Genomic DNA, 17,141 nt, shown 5'->3' on the forward strand with positions numbered 1-17,141 from the left:
ACACATTAGTCTAGAGACATCACCAATTTATGGAATGTGGCAGTAATAAAAGTTAAGAGATAATGTTTTGTACCCCCAAAATCTTTTCCTTATTAAATATAATTTCACTGAAGCTGTGGCTAAATCATGATGGCCATAAGAAATCTAGCAGAGATCAATGTTACTGAAAGGTCTTTAGCTATTCAAATACCAAATAATCCCTTAGCAGAGAGCTGACCTACAGAACAAGCACAAACTCTACGGATGGCATTTTACTCAACTTACATGCACATACACACACACACTGAGCTAATAAGTTTAACTAACTCTCACTTTAACATGCCCCATATGAAACAGCTTATTCGAATTAGGTTTTGGTTGTTTATGCTATGAATCAGTCTTTCTAAAAAATTTCCTATTCTGAACTTAGCTGTGCTCTGGTTTCTGTTCTTTCTACATAAAAAATATGGACTACAAACCACTTGGCTCTTCACATATTCACTTGTTCTTTCTTGATCTTACCTATATAAGAAAAATAAAAGATCTGCTTCTTTGAATTTATTCCCTTTCCTAACTCTGGGGTCCCATTGGCATAACTTGATCCAGATGTACATGTCACAGGGGTGCTTACTATAAGTAGGAAGGAACCAGTTAAATGGTATTTTATGCTGAAAATTTTAACTCAACTCTTTCAACTGATAGAAGTAGACAAGTTTTTGTTATATGTACAACATTCTAAGAACCTGAAAGTCATATACTATTAAGTGGCTACATAGTTTTTAAAACAGCACTCCTTCATAGGAACATTTTCTCATTCATTACAATCTAGTCTTGCCCATTTATCAAGATAAGTTTGGAAATTAAAAAATTACATTATTGTTGTTTTAGAGGTGATATAGTGTGGGGTTATCTTGACATACATCAGGTATTAAGTACATTTCCTTTCACATAGTGTCATCTGTTCCCTCATTCCCTCCCATTCCCTCCCTCCCCTCTCCACCCAGGAGTTGCATAGTTCACTTTCATCAATGACCAGTGCAGCTAGTATGCTCCACTGCTGCACGTTTTCTCTGTTTTTCCTCTGATTCTGTGCCCGTCTTCCACCCTTCTGTAGATGTACACATGAATATATTGTATATAGGTAGAGAATACGGAGTCATCCAAAAGGAAAAAAGAAACAACAAAAGAAGACAGAAGTCCTTTGTTTCCCTATCTTTGGAGTTCATTTCATTATGTAATTATTTTAATAATATGGAAATTTTAAGACCCAAATCTTTACTTAAATCTTTTCAGATATACTAATAACTGTAAGTTTCTTGGTTTCTCCATTAGATCTTATAGTGATGGTACTACTGACTCAACCTCATAAAACAAGACTCTGCAGATATGCACATAGGTTTATTTACAAAGTCAGTTTGATGGTTCACATATAATAGTAAATACTCAAAAAGTTTAACAGCTGAGCAGAGGCCTGGAGTTGCCCCACAACCAGCATTTTTCTTTCTCTTGTTTTCCCTTCCTGTGGTTGTGCCCCTCTATCTCATCCGAATACCCTGGATACTGTTTATACAGGTATTAGAAATGGGGAAGGGAAAGGGAATATCAAAATTGAGGCACAAAGGACAAAAAGACAAACCATTCCAAAAGCAATACTTACAAAACCATTTGGTGTAAATCAACTGCATAATACTTAGGGGGAGAGGGGAATGGGGGAGGGGGAAGGTAGAGGGAAAATGAGGGAGGAGGTAACATGTTGAACAAGAAATGTAATCACTGCCTTACATATGAATCTGTAACCCCTCTGTACCACCCTTTGATAATAAAGAAAAAAGTTTAATAAATAAATAAACAAGTTTTATACAGCAAAGAAAGAATTCAGAGTGGTTTAAGTTCTCTATAGGAAAATTTTCTGTAAGGTAATAAAAGCAACCTCTTAAACAATTAAACAAGACTGCTGGGCACCAATGGCTCATCTCTGTTATCCTAGCTACTCAGAAGGCTGAGCTCTGAGGACACAGTTTGAAGCCAGCTGGGGCAGGAGAGTCCCTGAAACTTTCATCTCCAATTAACCACAAAAAGCTGGAAGTGGAGCTGTGGATCAAGGCACTAGCCTTGAGCACAAAATCTTAGGGACAGTGCTAAGTCCCAGAGTTCAAGCCCCGGGATCAGCAAACATAATAATAATAAAAATAATCAAGGGCTGGGCACCATTGGCTCATGCCTGTAATTCTAGCTACCATAAAGGCTGAGATCCAGAGGACTGAGCTTCAAAGCCATTCCAGGCAGAAAAGCCAAAGAGACTCTTATTTCCAATTAACCAACAAAAGAGGAAAGGAGGTCTGGTTCAAGTGGTATAAGGGCAGCAATGAGAGGAAAAAGCCAAATGAGGGTCTGAGTTCAAGCTCCCAGATCAACAAAGAAAAAATAGTAAGCAAGGAATAGAACAGCAAGGGCAGAAATGGAACAAACTGAAGACAGACAATTTGAAATCTCACACTAATGTGCAACAAACTTTAATTTTTCAATTTTTCTAGGGAAAATTACTGGCATAAAATTTAATTTTAATTGCACAGAAGGTGACAGATGAGAAAGATTTGGAAGCAGCACTACCCTAAGGCTGGTTTACTTGCAGTGTTTTGTAACCACTAAGTCCTAAGGACATTAACAGGGCATTTTATGAATAAAAAGATGAATAATATATGCTACAAAACTACCAGCTTTAACAAAATTGGCCAGTTTGGTTTTGGTTTTGTGTTGTTTTTTGCTGTATGACTTCAAAGCTTCCAGGAGGCTTGTATCCACTTTGAATCTCCACGGAACCCTATTAACACCCCCCCAGAGACTGTTTCATTACAAGCAATTTGGGGCAATTATGGCCCTCTGACTCCTAGGGGCAGTATTAGGAATTTGATAAGGCATAAAGACTAAATAGAAACACATGCGTAAATCTCAGAACTTCATATATTGAATAGATGTCCCTTTTATGGTAGACAAAAGGTAAGGATGGGGAAGGGAAATAGCCTGGAGATTTTTCTGCCTGCATTTCTTACACACCTGTTCCTGTCGTCGGACATCACCATAGTTAGGCAGCTGAGATGGAGGCTTGGGCTGAGTGCTGTGCTCAGTGTTTACATTGTGCTGGGAAATCTGGTAGACAAAGAAGCAGACCTATTTATTAGTGGTTCCTTAAGAATTCCCAGTCCCCCCCTCGGCTCCTCAGTGACTAGGCCCCCCAGCAGGCAGGAAGCCACCTTAAGCAGCTCAGATGAGGACTGCTGATAGCAGCAGCACATTGCACACCAGGAAGGAACTACTGTCATTGGTGCCACAGGGGAAAGATAAGGGGGTTGGTTACAAAAGCATTTTCAGACAGGTCTTCAACATGTTTATCCAGGTGGCTCCTGAGCAGAGGCTGTGAAACTAGCAGCTGGTAGATAAGCATCCCCAAAATGCTTGCTAATTTTGTGGCAACCAAGTCCAGGTTGGCTGTGGATGCCAAACTGAATCCTCCCTTCATCTTAGTTCCCCTTAAGAGGATGCGATGCAAACCACAGTTACAAGTGCAATGGACGTATTGTCTTGCTATAGACTTGGGCACTTACACTCCGAGGATAGGGAGAGTGGGAACCTAAATACTTCCATTTGGGAGCTGGCTTTACTATTTACTAGCTATGCTACCTTGATGGCTTAAGTCCGGTATGCTCCAAGTTCCTCATCTTCACAAAAGGAACATTAGTGCCTACTTGACAAAGCTTTTATTTGTTCTAGTCCTAGACTTGAACTCAGGGCCTAGGCACTATTGCTGAGCTTATTTGGCTCAAGGCTAGCACTCTACCACTTTAGCCACAGTTCCACTTTCAGCTTTTTGGTAGTTTGTTAGAGATAAGACTCTCACAGTCTTTCCTGCCCAAGCTGGCTTTGAACCGAGATCCTCAGATCTCAGCCTCCTAAGTAGCTAGGATTAGAGGTGTAAGCCACCAGCACCCAGCTCATAGGGTTTTATGAGAACGAAGTTATACACAGAAAAGCACTTAGTACAATCCATGGCCCATGGTATATGCTCAGTTTACATAGCCAATAATTTTGAATGAGCAGAAATTAGGACCAAGGAAAGGGATAGGGTAGAACTAAGGTTTGGCATTATAGAAGCAGCATACACTCAATAGCTCTTTGCCAGCTGATCCTTATCTCTTAAAGTTAATGTTGAATTTCCTAAAAGTAGTTCTCACTGGTTTCTGTGCAGGTCAGGAAGAAGGGGGCTTTCATTAGCCTTCAAACTAAAGCAGGAAGCCAATACCTCATGGCATTTGCATCTCATGGCTGAGTGCATGCTAAAGACCTTCCAACTGTCTGAAGAAAGAACAAGCAAAGTTTACAATGGCTTCAGTAACTCAAGTGATGAGATCAGCCACATGGAAAGATATGCTCTGACCTATTCAGAGCAACAAGATAGAAAGTAGGACTGTCTGTAGCGAAATTTTTCAATATTTTCTACCAAATTTAGAAAGGGTCTTTAAGTATAGAAAGCTAATTTAACAGTAATTAATGAAAGATCTGTAGTACTATATGCCACACTCCATCAATTTGCTATTTCCTTCTCACCTTCAGATCTGTGAAGTGTGGTGATAAATAAGGCCACGGTAGCACATGTAAATAAGCTACAATTCGTTTAAAGGGAAAACAGATTTGTGTGACACTCTCCCAACTTCTGCTGTTCTAGCTTATTGTTCTAACAGAAAACAGCATCCTGAAGAAAGCACCATGGGCCAACTCACATCATATTGATGACCATTTATTTTTAGTTCATGTGGAATTAATGTAGCTCCTAAAATGTTGGCAGAATATAGACTCATGTACTATACAGAATGTACTATATGGAACAAACACATCCTTGAATCACAACTGGAGAGATACTTCTTCTACTAGAGTAGAACCATACACAACCTCAATGGTGAAAAAATAAACGGAAAGTACACATTTCTTAGTGCCTTATCGAGTAAACTTTCCCTCTTCCACATGAAGCTTGGAAGCTGGCTGAGTGGAAAAAAAATCAAACCACTTTGTTCATCTGGATGTTATCATGGGACACTGACCATTTCTGTGGCTAGCATGCCTTACAAAGAAGCACAGTGGTGAAACAGCTTGTCTACTACCAAAGAGTTTGCAAAAATCCCATCTATCTCCTACCTGTGATGGACAAGGTCTTGGAGGGAGAGCAGGTGGTGGAGGGAGCAATCCCGACTTAGTAGCTGAAAAGAAATACATATACTGTTAAGGACCATCCCTGGTAAAAGAAGACAAAGCACAACAAACAAAACGATTCTACTCAAGTAGGAAGAGCAGAAACATTTAACACAGTTTTAATCCCTCCTAAGGCATAATTGTTTTAAATAATGCATGTTATTCCAATTCTTTTTTCATCTTCCTCCTCCCTCTAACTCAAATATTTAGATAATCTAATTAGGATTCAGATAGGGTAAAACAGTAAAGAAAAGTCACCTTGTGATCAAAACTGGAACATAGTATGGGAAAGGTGGTCAGTCCTCATTAATTGCCCTAGCTCTCAGCCATGCCATGCTTGTTAGCTTAATGCATAGACTGTAGAAGGGAAAGGAGTCTCGTAGAGGAGGCAGCTCTGCCACTTTGTTTGTGCTCCCATGAATGGGTGAGCCAGCAAAGGAAGAGGCCCAAAGTGAAGGACTGAAATGATTTATTTCAAAGATCACAATTTATTATTTCTTCCATGATCATTATTACTATGGATAACTAAATCTGTTTCAAAAACAAACTGGCCATATTTCAAGGTGTTTTTTTTTTAAAAAAAAAAAAGCTATAGACAACATTTTTTCTAATTTTGTGAGATATAGAAATATTAAGCCACAGGGGTTGGGAACATGGCCTAGTGGCAAGAGTGCTTGCCTCATATACATGAAGCACTGGGTTCCATTCCCCAGCACCACAAATCTGGAAAATGGCCAGAAGTGGCGCTGTGGCTCAAGTGGTAAAGTGCTATCCTTGAGCAAAGAGAAGCCAGGGACAGTGCTCAGGCCCTTTGTCCAAGGCCCAGGACTGGCAAAAACAAACAAACAAACAAACAAACAAACAAATAAATAAATAAAAATGTTGACTGAAAATGTGATAATATAAAAATGGACATGTTTTTTAAAAAGAAAGAAATATTAAGCCACAAACATCTGAATTGTAACAATGAAAATAAACAGTTGCTGTGGAATTATAAAGTTCATGATCACAAGCAAAAATAGTTTAGCGTAACATACTGGTAAGTTAAACTACATTCTTTACAAACTGCTTAAAAAACACCATGTACATATAACTGTATATAGTTTATTCACAAATCTGTGTGCTTATATTCAATGTTCTTTGCCTTAAAAACAAATAGTTATAAGGTACTAAGAGTATGAATGTTTTTGAAAATCATGTTTACCCTTGTTGAATCAGACAAGCTAGAGAATGGAGTTTGCTATTTTCCACAAATATAACTCACATCACAGAGATGTTCAATCTGTGCCAGCATGGAAGAATACACCCTTGTAGGCATATCACTGATTTCTCTCAATCTGTCTTTCATTAAAATGTATGAGACATACCAGTGGGTCAAAACTCCAGAGGTTTTTTGACCTCTTTTTTTTGTTATTTTGACCTCAGACTTTTAGTTACTGAATACTCAACAATAACAAAGTAGGTAGCAGAAGTAATGCTGAACGCTTTCAAGAATTTTTCATTCATTTCAGGGCTCCTACTTTACATATTCTCAAAGATTGGGCCTTTAAATTACTAGCTCCCTTTAAGACAATACAAACAAACCTGCAAAATGTATGTATCCTTCTAAGGGGAACGTCAAGCAATTGTACCAGAACAAAATGTTGTGGTGAGTCAACTCTTCAGTAACAAAAGATGATAACTCAAGAAATGATAAGCAATTTAATTATCTTCTGCTGTCAGCCAAAATGGTAATACAGACCAGATTTACTTACCCATTTGAAACAACCAAGAGCAAACAGAAAAACATATGAAATAACAGTTTTCAAGATATTAGAGTAAAATATATAAAAAGAGCTTTGAAAACCCCAGAAAATCAGGCAACAGACATGATGATCCCTGAGATTGGTTGTCTTGCTCACTACCTTAAGAGGTACTATAAACAATAAGCTAGGCGTTGGTGGCTCAGACCTGTAATCCTAGCTACTTGGGAGGCTGAGATCTGAGGATCACAGTTAAAGGCCAGCCTGAACAGGACAATTCATGAGACTCGAATTAACCACCAAAATGCCAGAAGTGAAGTTGTGGCTCAAGTGCTGGAGTGATAGCCTTGAGCAAAAACGTCCTGAGTTCAATCCCCAGTATCAGCGCGCGTGCGCGCACGCACACACGCACACACACACACACACACACCATAATCAGACTTGAATCTGGATCTAGGTCTTGTTTTTAGTGTCTCTGTCTCTGTCTCTGTCTCTGTCTCTGTCTCTCTCTCTCTGTCTCTCTCTGTCTCTCTCTCTCTCTCTCTCTCTCTCTCTCTCTCTCTCTCTCTCTCTGTGTGTGTGTGTGTTGTGTATGTATGTTGGTTCTGGGGCTTGAACTCAGGACCTAGGCACTGTCCCGGAGCTTTCCCCCCCCCTCAAAAATAGCACTCTACCACTTGAACCACAGATACACTTGTGGCTTTTTGGTGGTTAACTGCCCAGGCTGACTTCGAACCATGATCCTCAGATCTCAGCCTCCTGAGTAGCTAGGATTGCAGGCATGAGTTACTGGCACCCACCTTCTGATTACAATATTTAGCCAGTCCTGGGGCTTGAACTCAGGGCCTGAGCACTGTCGCCGGCTTCTTTTTGCTCAAGGCTAGCACTCTACCACTTGAGCCACAGTGCCACTTCCGGCTTTTTCTATATATGTGGTGCTGAGGAATCGAACCCAGGGCTTCATGTATATGAGCCGAGCGAGCACTTTACCCCTAGGCCATATTCCTTGCCCTGATTACAATTTTTTTTTTTTTGCCAGTCCTGGGCTTTGGACTCAGGGCCTGAGCACTGTCCCTGGCTTCTTTTTGCTCAAGGCTAGCACTCTGCCACTTGAGCCACAGCGCCACTTCTGGCCATTTTCTGTATATGTGGTGCTGAGGAATTGAACCCAGGGCTTCATGTTTGCGAGGCAAGCACTCTTGCCACTAGGCCATATTCCCAGCCCTGATTACAAATTTTAAAAAGGACAAATTCTCTATTTAAAAAATGTGAGTCTACCCCTCAGTAGAAGAATGGATCAGGAAAATGTGGTACATATACACAATGGAATTTTATGCCTCTATCAGAAAGAATGACATTGTCCCATTTGTAAGGAAATGGAAGGACTTGGAAAAAATTATACTAAGTGAAATGAGCCAGACCCAAAGAAACATGGACTCTATGGTCTCCCTTATTGGGAATAATTACTACAGGTTTAGGCAAGTCATAGCAGAGCATCACAAGGCCCAATAGCTATACCCTTATGAACACCTAAGATGATGCTAAGTGAAATGAACTCCATGTTATGGAGACAATTGTTATATCACAGTTGTAACTACTTTCAACGTCCCATTTGTATCTGTAGCTTCTATTATTGATGATGATCTTGTATCACCTTCCTGTGGTTGTACCTACACTATCTCTGTAATCTTATCTGAGTATATTGGAAACTGTGTATACTGGTATTGGAACTAGGAAATTGAAAGGGAATACCAAAATTGAGAGACACAGGGTAAAAAAAAGACAAACAACTACAAAAGCAATACTTGCAAAACTGTTTGGTGTAAGTGAACTGAATACCTCAGGGGGGGGAAAGGGTAAGGGGGAGGGGGGAGGGGAGTATGAGGGACAAGGTAACAAACAGTACAAGAAATGTATCCAATGCCTAACGTATGAAACTGTAACCTCTCTGTACATAAGTTTGATAATAAAAATTTGAAAAAAATGTGAGTCTATTTCTGAATATACATTTTGATAAAATTACATTACCTCTACACCACCAGATATTTGGGTCATTAGAAATTACCTCAGATAGCAAAGAGAGTTGAGGTAAAAGATTATGACCATTTAGAATGGACCCTTGCTTGAATTTCTTACTAAACTTGAAGCAACAAAGGGTTATCACAGGCATGTGTCTATTGTTCATTCTGAATATTTTAGCAGTTGATATTAGTTATTTTCCCCATTAAGTTCTAAGACTGGGGAGGAGCAAAAATAGTTGCAAATATTATCAACAGTTTTGTTTTCCCATTTCAATACCTTCATCAATTATTTTTAAAGCTGAATATTTAAATAATGATAATGGCAAACTTGTCTTCTCTATCAATGGGAAACATTCAGTAGGTCCCATAAAATACAGTGTTTGTTGTAGGTTACAGACATCATTTAAGCAATGACGAATATTCCCAACTACTCTTAGCCAAATCTATAATTCCATCCACTTATATAATAAGATGTGTTTTTTCTCATAATTTGTTAACATAGTGAATTACATAAAGGATTGTCAAACATTAAAGCATCCTGAGTTAAATCTCAACTTGCTAGGTTTAGTTGATTAATATTTTTTAAGTTTTATTACTTAGTTGTACAAAGAGGTTATGACTCCATGAGTCAGGTTATGAATATATTGCATCTTGATCAATGTTACCCAGTTGGTTAATATTTTAGGATTTTTACAACTGCATTCACAAATGACACTGGCAATCATGTTTTTCCTTTCTCATATGGTCTTTGTTTATACCTAACTTAGCTGGAATGTATTCTCCTTACTTATACTATGGAATAGGAAAATGTTCCAGGAATTTTATCTGGGCTGGAATTTTATTTTATTTAAATAAGATTTTTGTTAATGATTCCTATTCTAGGGCCGTTACAGATTTTTTTCAGACTTTCTAATTCTTTTCAGTTTAGAAAATAGTATTGCTGTGGAGATTTGTTCATTTCATCAAAATTTTAAAGTTTATTGTCACAGCTGTTTTTATACCCCTCATTATGAACATCTTAATCTCTGAATGTGTAATTATCTTTCTGTATTCCTCATGCTGTTTGTATGACTACTCTGCTTTTCCTTGATTAGACAACATTCAGCATGTGTTAAATCTTTATTTAAAAATCAACTTTTAATGTTTTTGAGCCCATATATTGTATGCTTCCTTTGTGTCATTATTATCCTCCCAATTACATTCTTTGAGCTCATTTTATTCTTTAATTTACCTTAAACTGATTTCTTAGCTCATTAATTTCTACCTTTTCTTCTTTTCTAGTATGCATTTAGAATGATCAATTTTCTTCTTATAAGTAACACATTATTAAAATTTCATTACCTTTTTTGTATTGGAGCCAATTATTTGGTGCTAAAAACTTTCTTATTTCTATTGCAATTTCATTTATGATGTGAATTTCTGTCTTAAGTGTACCCTTCAGGTTTTTAATTGAGCATCTGCTAGTAGCAAACTTGGCTATGACATAACTATTTCCTCATAATACATTGAAGATAGCATTGCATTTTGCTTTCATTACTGCTGTTAAGAAGTCAGCTTTCAGTCAAGTCACTGTCAGTAATCACTCTTCTCTCTGATTGCTTTTAAGAACTTCTCTTTGTTTTTAGTATTCAGAAGTATTATACTTTATTTTTATCTTCACATACAGTACTTTATCTTTTTGTTTAAGCTCTCACTTGAGTTTTATTTGAATTTGGAGAAATGTGTTATCCCTATTAACTTTGGTCAATTCTTAGTGCTTTTCTGAGTACTGTCTTCAAACCATTTTTTCTCGCCTCTCTTTTCGAGGCATTTTGTTTAATTATCCTGTGCACCTGAAAATTTTCTAAGATTTATTGTCTAATTAACTAATTATGTCTTCAGCTATACTTAATGTCCAGTCTTTGAATTGCAGTTAAGAGTTATTTTTCTTTGCTAGAAGTTCTATTTGGTCTTTTTTGAAACAGTTTTCCTTTTTAGAGTGCCTTGATAACTTAATCATTTTTATAAAAAGATACAAGTAGGAACAGAAATCAAATTATCTCAATTTGCATATGATAGATATTATACTTAAAATACAGTAAAAACTCCACACACAAAAAAATTATTAAATCTGATTTAAAACTTTCAGGAAAGTTATCAGATACAAAATCAACTTAAAATTATATCAGTAGATTCTCTATATACCAATAACAAACAAGCTGACAAAAAAAAAAAAACAGAAAAACAATCTCATCCACAAAATCTTCAAAAAACCCCAACATACCTAGGAATACACCTACAGAAATGAAAGACCTCTACAACGTAAACTATACAACCTTTATAAAGAAACTGAATATGACAGTAGACGATGGAAAGACCTCTCATGTTCACTGATCAATAGAATTAATATTGTGAATATAGCTATACTACCAAAAGAAATCTACAGATTCAAAGTAATCCCAATAAAAATTCCAATGACATTTTCACAAAACTCAATCCTGAAAGTTATTCAGAAGTCCAAAAGACCTGAAGGGCCAAAGCAATCCTGAGAGGTAAAAAAGTAATGCTAAAAGTATCACAATACATGATTTCAAATCAAATTATATCTCAGAGCCAAAGTAACTAAAACAACATAGTACTAGCAAAAACACAAACACTTAGGTCAATGTAATAGAATACAACATCTAAAAATAAGTCTATAATCTAGACCCATCTGATTTTCAATGAAAGTGCCAGAAACTATGTTGGAGAAAATAGTCCTTTCAATAAATACTACTGTGAAAACTGAATTTCCACATGTAGAAGACTGAAACTACTAGAGGAAAACATAGAGAAGAACCTTAAAGATATAGGTATAGGTAACAACTTTATGAATAGAACCACAATTGCTCAGAAAATAAGAATAAGGATTGACAAGTAGGATTGCATCAAGTTAAAAATAAAAGCTTCTTCACAGCAAATGAAGCAATTACTAGAATAAAGAGACAATTTACAAAACAGGAGAAAACTCTTTGCCAGTTACTTGTCAGATAAAGAACATTCAGAACATATAAGGAGCTCCAAAAATTAAACACCAAAAGAACAACCTAATTAACAAGTGGAGAAACAAATTGTACAGTCAGTTCTCAAATGTAGGAGTAAAAATGGCTAATAAGTTCACGAGGAAATGTTCAACATCTTAAGCCATAAAGGAAATGCACATCAAAATGTCACTGAGATTCTATCTCAACACCATCAGAATAGTTACCATCAAGAAAATAACAAATACTGCATCTAGAAAAAAAATTAGAAGAAAGGAACAAATGCTGGCAAGGACATGGGTGAAGGGGGACTTTATACACTGATGCTTGGAATATAAATTAGTGTAGCCATTGTGGAAATCAGTATGGAAATTCCTTAAACACCTAAAAATAGAACTATCATCTGGTTCTGCTATACTACTCCCGAGCATACATCTGAAAGAATATAAGTCAGTATACAAGAGAGATAACTGCATGCCCACGTTTACAGCAACACTACTCACAATGGCAAAACTATGGAATCGACCCAGCTGTATAGCAACTGATGAATGTAACATGTATGTCCAACTGGGTGTTATTCAGCCAAATAGAGTGAAATTACATGTTTAGAGGGGAACTAGTGGAACCAGAGATCATCATGTTAAGCAACATAAGCCAAATGAAAACAAATATCACATATTCTCTCTTATATGTGAAATTGGTAAATTAAGAAGCAAATTACATGACCAGGCACTCATAGCTGTATCCTAGCTCCTCAGGAAGTAGAGATAAGGGGAATCATGGTTTGATGCTAGTCCGGGGGAAAAGTCAGTGAGATATCATCTCCATCAGTAAACTGGCCATGGTGGCAAATGCCTGGATACCAGTTACATGAGAGGCTGTAAGAGGATCACAGTCTGTGGCCATCCCCAGGCACAAGGAATGGTTACATGACTCAAATGGTAGAGTGCTTGCCTAGCAAGTGAGAGGTCTTGAGCTCAAATTCCAGGACTGGGCACAGAGAGAATGATAGGAATATAAAATGGAGACTATTCAGAGGTGGGACCAGTGGAAGTGGGGAGGACAAACACAGAGGGTGAAAGAACGGGATAACTATGGCCAAAGTACTTTGTACACATGTTTGGAAACAGAATAATGAAATCTGTTAAAAATAATTTTAAATAGGGCTAGGGATATGGCCTAGTGGCAAGAGTGCTTGCCTCGTATACATGAGGCCCTGGGTTCAATTCCCCAGCACCACATATACAGAAAATGGCCAGACGTGGCACTGTGGCTCAAGTGGCAGAGTGCTAGCCTTGAGCAAGAAGAAGCCAGGGACAGTGCTCAGGCCCTGAGTCCAAGCCCCAGGACTGGCCAAATAATAATAATAATAATAATAATAATAATTTTAAATAGGGAGAAGACTATAATAAGGAGAAATAAAGAGGAGTAAATATAATTAAGGTACACTATATGCATGTATGAATACCACAATGAACTCCCTCAGTACAATTAAAATACACTAATAAAAATAAAATTTCAAAAATGAGAGTAAAAAAACTAATTTACACTATAAATAACCGCAGTTCTTAAGAATTGTTAGAAAATTTCCCTAGAAGGACAAACAAGAGAAGAGATCAATAAAATGTAATCACTAATAGTGATCCCATTTCCCAACCTTCAGAAGAAAGGTATACTTTGCCAAGGTACTTCAGGATCTGTTTCTAACTACACTTATGTATTTTTTTCATTTAATAGCTCAGAATATGGTAAGTGATCAAAACTATTTGGATTATCATAAGAGGTTATATTCCATCACTAAAGTTATAGTCCATCCCCATATTTTTAAAAGACTGAAGTAGTGTAGGATTGGTTAGAGCCTAACACTTTTCTCCCACATTCTATCCAGTTTGGACATGTTTCCCACTCAAGCAAAAGGATTAAAAAATACTTTGTTTTTCCAGGGAGTACACCAAGTCCAGATAAAACTATTGGGAACTGAAAAAGTATCTGTCTTCTTCTGTCTAGGACTGTCATATCCAAGGAACGGAAGAATGTGTTCCAGGGAATCAGATAGGCCATGAAGAAAACTCCAAAGTCATTGACACGTGAAGATCACCAACAAGATGGAACAGCCAGATCATTGTACCATGAAGCTCATATTAGGCAAGTCCTGTCTAGTCCTATACTCTAGTCAGCTTTTTATCTCTTATTCTTAAATATAAGCAGATGATGATTACCAAAGATCTGCAGAAAATGTTCTAACCTAAAGTAGAAAAGAAATACAAATAAAAAACAACCTCAAAGAAACAGACTAGACCTGTACTAGGGAAAATTTCAAAATTTATAATGTCATAAGAATGATAAGTTTATTCCAGAAATACTTAAATACTTAATATAGACCATGCACTGTTTGAGGTACTCAAAAGTATCAGGGGTGAAGGGTGGGCAAAAGAAACTTTATCTTTATACAGCTATATTATATTCTATGGAGAACACAGACAATGAAATAGGAGAGATGAAATTTTAAATACATTAAAGATCTCAGTGAGAAATTTAATATCTTTCTACTCATACATGACTTCTGTATGGAGGCTGCCAGTCAGGAATACATCTAAAATCTCAGATTTCCTCTTAACTGCCATGCCTAACAACGCTCCCAGAAAATGCCATGTGTCTTTCCTTATTTGGTTGCTCTTGAAAAACCTTTTCTTTGTCTTTATAATACTCTTCATTACCTTTTAAGGCAAGAGATATTTATCTAGCCTCATTATACCCATTTAATATCTAGTTCTTCTTATCTATCACAGCACCTAAACACACTGTTATATGTTTAGCAGGTATATACAAAGTAGTTGAATTTAGTGAAAAATATTCCTTTATAATACTTTCAGCCCACCACTAACTTAAAATAGTTTCAAATGGGTTTTTTTTCAGTGCACTCTAATCAATCAAAAGAAAAAGAAAGTGTGTACCTTAACACAAAGTGAAATTTATAAAAAAATACTTTGGCTGAACAATCTTATATACACTTGCAGAAGATGACACTGTACCTGCTAATAGAAATGCCTGCCTCCTGGAAGAGAATAGAAGGTAGGAAGTAAGGGGAGAAGAATGCGTTTTCCTGCATACAAATCTCCATCTCATGAAGCAATTGTAGATGTTTTCCTGAAGCTTAAAGTTAAGGTGGGACACCAAAAATCAGCAAGATTTTTTGTCAAGAAATTTTATAGGGACAATTAGAGGAACATGATAAATATGCAAATCCTAAAAAAACAGATTTCAAAATTCAGGTCAGAAAATGTTATTTAATTCTAAATTCAGAAAACACAGTAACAATTTCCCATGTTTAAAATAATTTCCTGCTGGGCACTGGTGGCTCATGCCTGTAATCCTACTCAGGAGGCTGATCTGAGGATCATGGTTCAAAGCCAGCCCAGGTAGGAAAGGCTGTGAGACTCTTATCTCCAATTAACCACCAAAAAACTGGAGATGGAACTATGGCTCAAAGTAGTAGAATGCTTGAGTTCAAGCCCCACAACCAACAAAAAAGAAATTCCTACTTTTATTCAAAGCTATGCATAATCCATTGGATCTCAGTTTCTTGGTATCTTCATCCAAAAGCACTAGAAATTTCCAGGCAGATTTTGTGTTAAAGTCCATTTATAAAAAAAGAATAAGTGTAACAAAGTACAAGATTTATATGTTGGAAACTTTTAATTTCTTGAAATTATAAGATCTAAACAAATGAAAAGATAGTCGGTGTTTCGATATATAAGTAATAAGATACCCATACTATTCAAACTTCATCCATAGATTCAATGAAACCCCAGTTGGATATTTTTTGCCAGTACCAGCATTTGAACTCAGAGCTAATAGTTGGTGCTCTACTGCTTGAGCCACACATCCAGTGCTCCGTTTTGCTGTTTAACTGGAGATGAAGTCTTGTGGACTTTTCTCCTGGTGTGGCTTGAGCTACTATCCTCCAGATCTTAGCCTCTTGAGTAGCTAGGATTACAGGAACGAGCCACATATGCCTAGCTCTGGATTTCATTTTTTTGTTAGAAATTGGAAAGCTAATCCTAAATTTTACATAGAAATATAAGAGGGTCAGAATAACCAGAATAGTCTGGAAAATAGTAAATTAAGAGGACTCACATTCTGACTTCAAAACTTATTACAAATCTACAGTTATCAAGACACTATGGAACTGGCATAAAGAATCAATGGAAAGAATGTGAGTCCAGAAATAAACCCTTACATTTATCCTCAATTGACTCTCAATATCAGTGCCAAGAAAATTAAGTGGGGAATTAATAGTCTTTTAAGTAAATAGTATTGGGACAATTAGATATCCATATGCAAAAAAAAATAAAATTGCAACCTTCTATCTCATATAGATAAATTAGCATAATATGGACTATTGATGCAAATGTAAGACCTAAAATGAATATTAAACTTTTAGAAGATCGGTAAAAGTTTGTGACCTTTAGCTAGGGATCATTTCTTAGCTATGACACAAGGAGTACATGTGACAAAAGAAAAATAAGTAATTGCACCTTAACAAAATGTAAAGATTTTGTAATTCAAAATACAAAAGGTAAAAGGTGAAAAGAGAGCTGAGTCTGGTGGCCCAGGTCTATAATCTCAACTACTTGGAGGCCAGCTCAAAGTTAGTGAGACCTTTTCTCAAAGAACAAGCCATCTGTGATGGCTTACACATAATCTCAGCTACAGGAGAGGTATACCAATCCAAGGACAGCCAGGGGAAAAAGTCTGAGACCCTATCTGAAAAACAACTAAGGCAAAAATGCTGGAGGGCATGGCTCAAGTAATATAAAAGGTGCCTAACAACTCCAAGGCCTGAGTTCAAAGCATAGTACCATAAAAAGAAGAAAGCACAAAGACCATTTTTTCCATATTGAACAAACAAATATGGACCATAAGCACATGGGAAAGATGTTCAACATCATTAGTCATTAAAATGCAAATCAACACCACAAGGACAATATTAATTCATACTCATAAGGATAGCTAAAACTTTCTTAATGCAGTGAACTAAAACCTTACAATGAATTTATATACATAGGTCAAAAGATGAAACTTTGGAACTATAGTATGGCTCAGCACTTGGGCTCTTGCCAAGCAAGGCACAAAGCCCTGAGTTCAAATTCTGTATT

General features: G+C 36.9%; 1 protein-coding gene across 12 annotated transcripts in view; it reads right to left on the minus strand.

The window, feature by feature from the left end:
- The window catches only part of Reps2 (RALBP1 associated Eps domain containing 2), a 173,447-nt gene that overhangs the window by 31,804 nt on the left and 124,502 nt on the right, over positions 1-17,141 (minus strand). For 6 of the 12 annotated variants that reach the window (XM_048336895.1, XM_048336894.1, XM_048336893.1 and 3 more), the window contains 2 exons: positions 5,167-5,228; positions 3,034-3,126 (listed from right to left, as the gene is read on the minus strand). In XM_048336895.1, coding sequence (XP_048192852.1) covers positions 3,034-3,126; positions 5,167-5,228 — 155 coding nt within the window. The remainder of the gene's footprint in view (positions 1-3,033; positions 3,127-5,166; positions 5,229-17,141) is intronic. The other 6 variants (XM_048336897.1, XM_048336896.1, XM_048336902.1 and 3 more) reach the window with 1 other exon arrangement.

This window comes from Perognathus longimembris, chromosome 28 (genome assembly GCF_023159225.1).
Source record: "Perognathus longimembris pacificus isolate PPM17 chromosome 28, ASM2315922v1, whole genome shotgun sequence".
Lineage (NCBI taxonomy): Eukaryota > Metazoa > Chordata > Mammalia > Rodentia > Heteromyidae > Perognathus > Perognathus longimembris.